The sequence below is a fragment of the Lithobates pipiens genome, unplaced genomic scaffold (genome assembly GCF_037356315.1).
Source record: "Lithobates pipiens isolate NorthernLeopardFrog02 unplaced genomic scaffold, aLitPip1_a1.2 Scaffold_18, whole genome shotgun sequence".
NCBI classification, from domain to species: Eukaryota; Metazoa; Chordata; class Amphibia; order Anura; family Ranidae; genus Lithobates; species Lithobates pipiens.
The window spans coordinates 131139641-131152361 of record NW_027507758.1 but is presented as its reverse complement, the minus strand read 5'-3'; the positions used below and the strand labels follow the sequence as shown (position 1 = coordinate 131152361).

The 12721-nt window shown below is 40.4% G+C and overlaps 1 protein-coding gene across 1 annotated transcript in view; it reads left to right on the top strand.

The window, feature by feature from the left end:
- The window catches only part of TTL (tubulin tyrosine ligase), a 28805-nt gene that overhangs the window by 11270 nt on the left and 4814 nt on the right, over positions 1-12721 (top strand). The window contains exons 4-6 of the mRNA XM_077486119.1: positions 2633-2768; positions 4838-5107; positions 12029-12172. Of these exons, the coding sequence (XP_077342245.1) occupies positions 2633-2768; positions 4838-5107; positions 12029-12172 (550 nt within the window). The remainder of the gene's footprint in view (positions 1-2632; positions 2769-4837; positions 5108-12028; positions 12173-12721) is intronic.

Here is a 12721-nt window from a genome sequence, read left to right as displayed (position 1 = left end):
GCCCGTCACTCCAGTGAGCACTGGAAGGGCAGAGCACCAGACGGTGACTGAAATTCCCCAGTACTCTGCTCACAGAAGCCTGAAAACGGAGTGATTTAGCTGTCTCAGAATTGTGGGGGGGGGGGTTAGATGCTGCTGTGATCAGTTGCTGTATCCACCTAGGCGAGTGTAAATACTTTGTTTCTTTTCGTTTAAACCTTAGGGAAAGAAAATATCCAGGTTCACCGTGTAGGAAATTTGCACCACTTCAGTTGTAAGCTTTAATGAGCAGGGCCCTCGGATTTCTACTGAATTGTAATTGTACCATCTGCCCTTTTGTTGTAAAGCTCTGAGTAGATTGTTGGTGCTGTATAAATCCTCTATAATAATAATTTGCAACATTTACTTGTAACGAAGACCAACTATTCCCAAGTATGTTGCAAGTGCTGCACACCGTTTTGGAAAGACTAAAAATTGTTAACCAAATATTGCAATTCTATTTTAAGGATGTACAGCATCTTGTGAATAAACCATTATCTGTATTGATGTAAGGGATCGGATGCGAGGGAAGATTCACACAACCACTGCTTCTGCCAGTCTGTCATTGATTTTTAACAGGCTACTTGGCTGTGACTGTATGGAACACATGTGCCTCTCAGGTGCATAAGCACAGTCCTAATGACCTCTATGACTAAGCCCCGGTGGGCCGGGTGAAACGCGGCAGTGGACATTGTTTGCGGAGCAGTGCTGACTAAGGCCTTTTAATATCTTTACTTACAATCCAGTCGGGTTGGGAGTGAGGCATTCCCCGTGTTTATAGATTCTGTTGCTGGATGAGTGAACTTGAACGCCGGTACCCCTACTTCCGAGGACCAAGGGGATTAAGCCTTTTTTCTGACTTAGAGCAGCGTTCCAAGCTTCATCTCGGTTCACTGTCTTTCTGTATGCTGTCCTGGCCTCTGAACCCTTATACTTAAAGTAGAACTATAGCCAAAACCTTGTTTTTCATTTTTGGATAGCGTAAGGCAGGGTTATAACCCCTGTAAGGATTATTTTTTCCATCTTTGTCCCGTTGGGGAGATTTATATTTACTTCCTGTTCCTTAGCCAAAACAGGAAGTGAGAGGAGATCCCTTTTAATTAAGGGAATCTCTTGGGGACCTACAGGTCACCAGAACTAGTGTCCCATTTGGAAGATTACCTCCTCTATTACTTTTCTGGGGAAATTTGGGGATTTTCTTTTACTTTCAATTTTAAACCAGACAAATAGGATGAATCTCCATAAGGGGGGCACAGACAGCAATAATACCTGATACTGATTCTAATCCTTCTCTGCTCTATTTATAACTTTTTTGTCTTTTAGTTATTTTTTTAAATTTGATTGTCAGTGTATTTCTTTTCATTTCTTCCTTTTAACAAATACTAAAATTGAAGTTTAGTCAGAAAATTAAGTCCTGCTAGATCCCTTTTAGGCTGGTCCCTTTTTTTATTATTATACAGGATTTATATAGCGCCAGCAGTTTACGTAGCGCTTTACAACTTTTGCAGGTATAACTATGTTGGACATTTAAAATAATTGCTTATACTGTTTAAAATCCAGTACCACGCGGTGTCACCCTGCACGTGCTCAGCTGCTGTACATTTTTTGCCACTGTGCCAAAAATGTAGAGGATGATCTGCTGAAAGCCTAATGATTTACTGCTGCTCAGGGGCTCTGGGCCTCGGCCAGGGGGCAGCTTCCAGCACAAAGAAGCGGGAATGCAGGGGGCAATTTACAGCACACACTCATTTTTGTAGCACGATTGAAGAATTTTTTTTATCAAGTTGGCGTAAAGTTCCACTTTAACCACTCCCCGCCCGACTATAGCAGATTGACGGCTGGGAAGTGGTTCTGATATCCTGACTGGGCGTCGTATGATTTCCAGCAGGATAACATGTGGGGGCGTGGAGCGTGGCAATCGCGAGTGTGGTGTATTGGTCCGATCATGGTAAAAAGCCTCATGATACGCTTCTTACCACATGATCAGCTGTGACAAATCACAGGTGATCAACACGTGAACCAGGAAGTGCCGGTAAATGGCATTCCTCGATTCGCGCTGTCAGAGGGGAGGTCTGTGCTGATAATCAGCACATTGATTATCAGCACAGCTCCATCAGATGTACCACCACAGTGGCCAAAAAAGGTGCCCATCAGCTGCCAGTCAGTGCCCAATAAAGTGGCAATTGGTGCCCATCACATTGCCAATCAGTGCCCTACGGTAACACCTGTCAGAACCTCATTAGTGCTGCCTGTAGGTGCCCATCAGTGCTGCATATCAGTACCACCTTATCAGTGCCTGTCAGTAAAGGAAAAAACAACATTTTATAGAAAAAAACAAAAGCTTTTTTAGTTTAAACCCCAGTGGTGATCAAATACCACCAAAAGAAAGCTATATTTGTGGGAAGAAAATTATAAAAATTTACTTTTGGGTATAGTGTTTCGTGACCGCGCAATTGTTATTCAAAGTGTGATAGCACTGAAAGCTGAAAATTGTCCTGGGCAGGAAGGGGTGAGAGTGGCCGGTATCGAAGTGGTTAAGAAGGCAGTACAAACCTTTTATATTGAATGGAAAAGTCCTTGATATATGGCATTTAACATTTTGTATCTCTTTCAGGGGAAGGAATTCTTATATCTTCTGATGCAACACAACTCATAGACTTCATAGACAATCAAGGTCAAGTCCATGTTATTCAAAAGTATTTAGAAAACCCCCTATTGCTAGAACCAGGACATCGCAAGTTTGATATAAGGTAAGATTTCTGTTTACTGTCATCTCAAAAATGTGTGTTTTTAGAGCAATAGATAATTATGCATCACTGATATTGGCTATTGTGTTTTACAGTATTTACTCTTCTTGATCACACAATTTTATGCGATCGATTATGTTGCCTTCTTTAATATTATTATTATTTATTATTATTTATTTTTTATTTTATTTTTTTATTGTAAGAATATAAATTGGAATACAAAACAAAGCCTATTGGGTATACCCAGGCTTGAGTGAAAACACACACATTAAAGGCAAAACAACAAAAGGCAAGGTGTTTGGTAACCAAAGCTTAGGGGAACTGGAAGCAAGGTATCTGGAGTGTGCAATATAAAAGGGTCGGGCGGTCTTTGTATACAGATCCACATCTAAGCAGTAAACGGAAGCAAAACAGAGTATCCTATGAAGGGGTTGCCGAGGATCTAACAGTATCTCTGGACTCTGTCCAAATATCCCATACTTTGGAGAATTTTATTGGACATCCCCTAGATTCATATGTAAATTTATACAATGGAACCGCTTTATTGACTATTATTGACTATATTCTTCCAATAATCTAATGTGGGGTGCTGGGTAGATTTCCATTCAAGGAGTATAGGCTTACGTGCATAAAACAATAAGAGTCCTATCAAAGCTCTCATAGATCTAGAGGTAGCTAGTAGGTGAACGAGCCTAAGATGCAAACATCAATTGATAGAGGTATTGCAATTGTGGTGACCGTGGGCTTTTTTAATATTTCAAGATGACCGCTATAGGCAGATTGGTTGCACCTTTTTACTTTCATCCTATTTTTATGTAGGCAAAAATTGAGCTCCTTAGAAAAAAAATAACCACACCCCACCCCCACCCTTGTTTTTAGATATTTTTTATTTATTTTCATACCTTTTTCTTCTATTTTCTGTGGGACTTCCATTCCACAAGGCTGCGACGATGTACGTCACTTCCCAATAGGAACACAATGTAATGCGCATCAACAGTATGTGAATGGATATTCGTAAAAAAAAAAAATAACATAATGGTAAAAAATAAAATAAATTGGGTACGTGTGAATTTAACATCAACACAATAAATGTGTAAGAATAATGAAGTGTATAAGAGCTAAACAAAATCAATTGCTGATGACCACAATGAACTGGAAAACAAAAGCAGAGTGCAATAAAAAGTCCACCAATGTCTGTGTTTGGATAAACTCACAAAATACGAAAATGTGAAGGAGTAGGGGAAACCGTGTGCAATGGAAAAGATGATAAACAACCATCTGTGGAAGGAACACCCTGGACTGTGCGCCCGTCACAAAAGGGGAGGGTAGGTACTCTTGCCGAATGATTTGAACCCACTCGCCAGCGGCGGTGAGTCAAGCATGGAATGGCAACAGGATCTCAGACCACGGTCTCCGGAAGTCCCGCTTGCACCGACAGATCTCTCATCCATCAGATTATTGGAAATGGAATCATAAAAAAGAAGAAAGCTTCCACATGCCATAGGTCAAAAATATATAGATTTACTTAAAAAGTAGTACTGACATCATGATGATGTGTAAAATATAAAAATCAATTGGATCACAAAGAAAATCCAAATAGGTACAATGTGAAGAGCTGGCTCGCAGCAGGCTGACGCGTTTCGTCCTAAATGACTTCAACTGGGGTATTTATAGCTGCTCATCTTTTTATTTTATTTTTTTTTATTTTTTATTTTTTTCACCCAGGCTGGAACTCCCCTTTAAGAAATGTGTCATAGTAAAAAAATAAAAATATGATATGGAGTTCCATAACTTATTAAAATAATGGAACAGCTTGCATAAATGGGTATCCTATGTTGTCTGTTCCTCTCTGATATACCTTGATTTCTCTGCATAGTATATGAACATTATATATCAAGACAACTGTACCACAAGGTGCTTTGAACATAAATCCTTCAAAGTTGAACGTCCCCAATAAGGGTGCCTTAGTTGTAGAAAAATTGCTTACTTAATGGTTATGTGGGTAGAAAATTAAAGTGTCTGTGTAAATGCATATTGGGGTTACAATTTTTTTTTTTTTTTGTGTCTTATAGAAGCTGGGTCCTTGTAGACAACCAGTACAACATCTATCTGTATCGAGAGGGTGTATTGAGAACGTCCTCGGAACCATATAATGATTCTGACTTTCAGGACATGACCAGTCATCTGACCAATCACTGCATTCAGAAGGAGCATTCAAAAAACTATGGGCGATATGAAGATGGCAATGAGATGTTCTTTGAGGAGTTTAATCAGTACCTTGAGAACAGCCTGAACATCAACCTAGAAAACAGCATCCTCTGGCAGATTAAAGAAATTATAAGGTACAGAGTTTCATTTTAGTGATCGGTTTATGATTCATGCAGGGGGGTGACATATACCGGCAATAAGTATTTAATTTCAGCTCATCAGAAATACATCACAAATAATATATTTATAACAAATATATAAACCTGTACTAAGCAGTAACAGAATGACATCTTCAGTTTTCCAAAGCACTGAGTATCAACAACCGCCGTATAGCTCTGGAAGCTGACAATCACTATATATTACTCACCTGTACTAAAATAATGTTTTTGATTTCCGGGGTCCTGTGCCAAGCGGCCTTCTGTATAGTTAGTCTGCATGAACTTTCCAAGCATTTGGCTATTAATTTACAGATTAGCCGCATCTGGGGCACTTTGGCAAAAACCAAGTATATATTGTCCACAGCTCTTTTTTTGTCTAAGTTTTTGCTTAATTCCTCATAAAAAAGAAATCTGATTTGTTTGACAACTTCAGTCATGGTGAATCCATGCCGATTATTGCTTAACTGCTAGCCGAGCAGCCGCCGCAGTTGAACTGCGGCAGCATGGCCCAGCTGCGCGAATCGGCGTTATGCTACGTCGGTTGCATTAACGACAACTATGCGAGTGCCCAGTGGTCTCGATCACCGCCTGGCTCCCGCGATCGCTCGGGGCACACAGAGAACGGGGAGCTGGGTGTGTAAACAGTTTCCTGTTTTCTGAGCAGTGAACTGACAGATTGTCTGTTCATACAGCGTATGAACAGCGATCTGTTAGTTTCCCTGCGCAGTCCCATCCCCCCTTCAGTAAGAACGCTCCCTAGGATACGTATTAACCCCTTCACGGCCCCCTAGTGTTAATCCCTTCACGGCCGGTGACATTTTTACAGTAATCAATGCAATTTTAATTGCACTGATTGCTGTATTAATGCCAATGGTCCCAAAAATGTGTCAAAATTGTCCGACGTGTCCGTCATAGTGTCGCAGTCACAATAAAAATGCCATAAAACTATCCCCTATTTTGTAGACACTATAACTTTTGCGCAAACCAATCAATATACGCTTATTGTGATATAGATAGATAGATATATATATATATATATATAATATATAATATACATTTTTTTAACAAAAATATGTAGAAGAATACGTATCTGCCTAAACTGAGGAAATAAAAATGTGTGTGTGTGTGTGTGTGTGTGTATATATATATATATATATATATATATATGTGTGTGTGTGTGTATGTGTGTGTGTGTATATATATATATATATATATATATATATATATATATATGTATATGTATGATATTTATTATAGCAAAAAGTTAAAAATAATGAATTTTTTTCCAAATTGTCACTCTTTTTTTTGTTTATAGCTCAAAAAATAAAAACCGCAGGGGTGATCAAATACCACCAAAAGAAAGCTCATCAATTTTGTTTGGGACAGTAAAAAAGCAAAACTGTGCTATTCAAAAAACCCACCCTATGAGCAGCAGCTCAAACCGTTATACCACGACACATTAAACTCCTATATCATAAGGAGCTGGGCTGAATATAATACAGTGAAAAAAATTCCAAAAAATTCATGAAAAAATCTAAAAATGTATAAATATAATAAATATTATGTGAAAAATATTGATGTTCTACCACCCACAGGTGAACAAAAACATTGATGTGAATAAATTAAGTAATAAATTCATATCAAAATGTGAATCAAATTAATACACATTATTAAATAACTTGTAGTACATAATCCAGTGCACAACACGTAATAAACAAAAATTGTATTTTTATAAAAATAGTCCAAAAGGAAATCCCAATAGATTCAGCATGCAGAAGAATCATAAGAAGTCCAGTGTTGAATAGAAACTAGCACCGATGGAAATACGTGTTTATGAAATCCAAAAGAATACCACCACCAATAGCTGATTATGGCCGCTTACCAGAACGATAGATCCCTGTTTTAAGTGGGACCAAAAATCACATGGGTATATGATCGGGGTAAACCATCAAAGGAAGCCAGGCAGAAACCTCTCTCTCCCCATCCTCAGGATGTTCAAACCACAATAACGCAATCCGTATGCAAAACAAGGGAACACTCGCATAGCATAAAACCCTTTTTCAATTTTATTAAATAAAAGTTGCAAATAAACTCGCATGTCCAAACAGTACACAGAGCGATTTAAAAAATCGAGCCGGCCGGGTCTCGACTACCGCCCGTAATTCCGGAACTGGCGTAGAACGCGGTGACATCAGCATGCCGTTCCTCCCTACGCGTTTCGTCACTCCAAGGATATGGTCCCGGGATACGGGTCGACGTCCTGACGCACCGCTTAAATATCATTACATAAAACCACGCCTCGGTCTGAGTTCCATCAGGCATGTGATTCTGCCATATTAGCTATGGGAAAAACAATATAAATACCACAACCCTTATATAAAGCAATATAGAGAACGATGTTAATACACTTATCTGTATATCACAAGTTCCACCAAACATATGTCTCCGCCATATTAACTGTGGGAAAGAGTTATGAATGTCACACTCCTTATATACAGCGGTATAAAAAATTATATTGATGTGGAAAAACAAATGGAATAGCCATGTTATGTATATGTGTGTGTGTGTGTGTATGTATGTGTGTATATATATATATATATATATATATATATATTAACCATATTAATCCCTTTATAAAGGGAATTTTTTGATTTTTTTTCATTCATTTTTTGTAATTTTTTTCACTGTATTATATTCAGCGCAGCTCCTTATGATATAGAATTTTGTTTGGGAGCCACGTCGCACGACCGCGCAATTGTCCGTTAAAGCGACGCAGTGCCAAACCACAAAAAGTGGTCTGGCCTTTGGCCAGCCAAATGGTCCGGGGCTTAAGCGGTTTAAAATATTTCTTTCTAGCAAAAACTCTTGTGTTCTTTTAATAAACTCTCCAGTATCTTCCTGACTGTTAAACTAATCACTCTGTAATTACTTGGTAAAGACATTGATCCCTTTATAAATACAGGCTCTACATTACGCCAATCCAGTGGTACCATTCCAGTCAATAAGAGTCTCTAAAAACTAGAAACCATGGCCTAGATATAACAGAGTTACATGTTGACATTGGCTGACTACATCCATGCAGAATTAAATTTAGACACTCCTGCTTCAGGCAGGGTGGCTACACATGCACCTGACAACATGCTGTGAATAAGAAATATTGGTACCCCCTTGTCTACAAAAGAGAAGCACGCTTTGGCTGCGGGTGCTTGCAGGCTCGGGGCGGCGTAGCATTTACAGCCTGTTTTGCACCAGCAAGCACCCGTAACAGTGTGAACCTAGCCTAAAAATAAGACGACGTTGCTGATTTTCAGCTCGGCCAGCAGCTCTTCACTACTTTCCAAAATGTTTTTTTCTCTATCTCTACATATTGGATCACAGCCCAGATTCAATTACAGTCCTGTGACTGTTTATCATGGCTTATATTATTCAATTATGCACACTGGCGAGCGCAGTTCTATATTTTATTCCTGATTCATTCCTTTTTGAGGTTCTGGGAGTACCATGTTATTAGAACAATGCAGCTATCTACAATACATATTCATTCTTTTAGGGCTGGCTCACAACAAATGCAGTCCAGTGCATTTGGACTGTGGATATGGACTGTGTTTAACCACTTGACATCCGTGCTATGGCCAAATGATGGCCACAGCGCGGATCTGAATTCCCGGGAGGCCGTCATATGACAACCTCCCCTGTCAGCCAATGACAGCTGGTCACATGATCAAAACAAAAGCTTGGTAACAGTTTTTTTTTCTTTTTTTTTCTCCTCACGCTGACAGCGGAGGAGAAAAAAAGCCGATCACTGGCTCATCTTAAAGGGACATCGGTCCCCAAAAGGAAGAGGCAATTATGCCTCATTTATGCCACTTATCAATGCCCACAAGTGCCACCTATCAATGCCCACCAGTGGTGCCAATCAGCACCACCTAGAAGTGCTGCCCACCATTGCCACCCATCAGTGCCGCCTCATCAGCGTACATCAATGACGGACAAAAATTACTTGTTTAACCACTTGAGACCCGCGCTATAGCCGAATGACGGCTACAGCGCGGATCTCCTTTGCCGGGACTACGTCTATTGACGTAGTCCCGTGCACGAGCGGCCTGCGCGCCCTGTGATCGGCGAGTCTATGAGACTCGCCTGATCACCGATCCGAGCAAGGGGTCGATCCCGACCCCTTATCACGTGATCAGCTGTCAGCCAATGACAGCTGATCATGTGATATAACGGAGCCGGTAATCAGCTATTATTCCTCCTCGCGCTGACAGCGCAAGGAGAAAAAAAAAAAGCCGATCACCGGCGGCCGTGATCGGGACTGATGGCCAGCCCTGCCAGTGCCCACCTGCCTCCTGCCAGTGCCCACCTGCCCCCTCATCACTGAACATAATAAAAAAAAAATAAGTGCCCCCTGCCTCAACAAAGGTGCTGCACCCCAGTGCCACATATCCGTGCCTATCAGTGCCACCCATCCGTGCCACCCATCCATGCCCATCTTTGCCCATCAGTGCCGCCTTCTCTGTGCCCATCTTTGCCCATCAGTGCCGCCTTCTCTGTGCCCATATTTGCCCATCAGTGCCGCCTAACTATGCCTATCAGTGCCCACCAGTGCAGCCTATCAGTGCCCACCAGTGCAGCCTATTAGTGCCCACCAATGCAGCCTATTAGTGCCCACCAGTGCAGCCTATCAGTGCCGCCTGATCAGCGCACTTCAATGAAGGAGAAAAATGACCTGTTTGCAAAATTTTATAACAAACTATTAAACATGATATTTTTTTTTTTTTTGTTTAGCAAAAAAAAAACTCCGAGCTGTAATTAAATACCACCAAAAGAAAGCTCTATTTGTGGGAAAAAAAATGATAAAAATGTCATTTGGGTACAGTGTTGGATGCCCGCGCAATTGTCATTCAAAGTGCATCAGCGCTGAAAGCTGAAAATTGGTCTGGGACTGAGGGGGGTTTAAGTGCCCAGTAAGCAAGTGGTTAAAAAAAAAAATTTGTGTTTATAAAATTTTAAATTTTACAGTCTTAACAAAAAATAAAAATCGCACAGATGATCAAATACTATTAAAAGAGAGCTCTATTTGGGGGGGGGGGAATGATATAAATGTATTTAAATAGGAGGGGGGTTTAAGTGCCCAGTAAGCAAGTGGTTAACATGGATTCCAATAGCCCTAGTTAACACCATTGCATTGTGTTTATAGTGCAGTCAACAAAAGTAGGACCTGTTTTGTTTTTTTCTGTATGGGATGCATCTGGAACATGGCAAAGCTCATCAAAAACGCACATATCCTCAATTGTCCTTATTTGAGATGAAGAAGGGGGGGAAAAAAGAAGAAAAACACACTGGAACACACTGGAATGCATCAAAAACACGCATTCAGAAATTGTGGTGTAAAACGGCCCTTAGGGCCAATTCACACAGCGAATGGGACTGTCTGCATCCTGGGCCGATCATGAGCAAACCTATGGGAACGGGTGCTGTCGGGCTTACGTTACTTTCAATGATGCTTCTCATCTGCACCTGTTCACACAGATCCGCACTGAGTTCCTGCGGGTAATCACGTATGGCCCATTTGCTAGTGTGAATCGTCGTTTACTCTGAGCCTCACACGGGTGTTTTAAACCAATAACGGGAAGTGCCTGATAAAGAGACTTTATGGCAGAATAAACAGGATTTATTTTATTTATTTTAATGAAAGCTGCTAACTTAACCATTTCCCGACCGGCGCACGCCAATGTACGTCGGCAGAATGGCACGGGCAGGCATATTGACGTACAGGTACATCCATTTCTATATGCCGCCCTGTCATCGCGTGACAGTCGGGACCCCCGTGAGTCCGGTTGCAGGTCCCGTGGACTCTATCGCCGCGGGGATACCGCGACCCTGCTGTTGTAAACAGCATCTCCCCATTCTGCCTAGCAACAAGTGACACTGATCTCTGCTCCATGTGATTGGAGCAGAGATCAGTGTTCACTAACACAAAGTCCAGCCCCCCACAGTTAGTAACACGCCCCTAGGAACACTTAACCCCCAGCCTGTCACCCTGCCAGTGTCATTTACACAGGAATCGGTGCATTTGTATAGCACTGATTGCTGTATAAATGACAATGGTCCCAAAAATGTCTGATGTGTCCGCCATAATGTTGCAGTCACAATAAAAATCGCTGATTGCCGCCATTACTAGTAAAAAAAAAAAAAAAAATTATTAATAAAAATGCCATAAAACTATCCCCTATTTTGTAAACGCTATAACTTTTGCGCAAACCAATCAATAATCGCTTATTGCGATATTTTTATTTTTTTACCAAAAATATGTAGAATACCTATCAGCCTAAACAGGAAAAAACAGTTTTTTATATATTTTCGGGGGATATTTATTATAACAAAAAATAAAAAAAATTGTTTTTTTTTCCAAAATTGACGCTCTAGTTTAGTTTTGTTTATAGCGCAAAAAATAAAAACCGCAGGGGTGATCAAATACCACCAAAAGAAAGCTCTGTTTGTGGGGAAAAAAAGGACGTCAATTTTGTTTGGGAGCCACGTCGCATGGCCACGCAATTGTCAGTTAAACAACGCAGTGGCGAAACGCAAAAAGTGGTCTGGTCTGAAAGTGGTTAAAAAATATTGAAACTCAACTTTTATTGTATTAGCATAGCTTAAATTAGAATTAAGTGACTCTGTTTATTTTGGATCTAATTTTAAATAATAAGTGTTTTGAATAAAAGAAACAAGGTATTTGGCTTCAACAGCCAGATGGGAATAAAGTCCTGCAAGCAGGATCTGTAAAGACTGAATGCATTGGGATAGCAGGGGGTGCTCTGATTTTGGAACAAGATGTCCTGTTTCTTGGCTGTTTACTACATTTTTAACCATTTAGTATCTGTACCCTTTACTCAGAGTCTGTCTGACATGTATAGAACCGGCAATCTGCACTAAACATCTGCCCTACCAGAGTTTCCAGCTGTTTGGCTTTGATTTCATGGTTGATGAAGAACTAAAAGTCTGGTTGATTGAAATCAATGGCGCTCCTGCTTGTGCACAGTAAGTCATTCATGTGTTGCTATTCTATGCAATCTGTGGGTCCATAGCTCAGTAATCTTACTTTAAAAACCTTGTTTATATCTAGCTTGTAATGATATATGCATTCTATTACCTGGGTTCTCCACCTTTTTGGTCAGCTGGGTTATATGTGTAGGTTTAAAGGTTAGAACTGGTGTGGGGCTCAAGCTGCTCCTGAACAAAAGGCCACACAACTTGTTTTAGTTTATCTTTGGGCTACAAAGTTGGAGGACATCTGTAATGATTATCCCCCAAATAAGCAAAAAAAAAAACATCACGGGTGCTTTTTTGAGAGGAGTTTTTAGGCAGGAAATGAGCATTCAGAGTTTTCAAGTGTGCAGTGAGAAATGAGGAGAATGTTTTGGAATAAAAAAAAAAAAAAATGAAAAGAAAATGTCCATAAACTCTTCTAAACACCTGTGCAATATGAGCTATTTATGCAGTTTTTTTCTGGCAGAGGTTCTGGCATTTTTTCTGCTCCTATTGTGCATGGACCCCAAGTGGTGTGATAGGCCTCAGAACACTATTTTC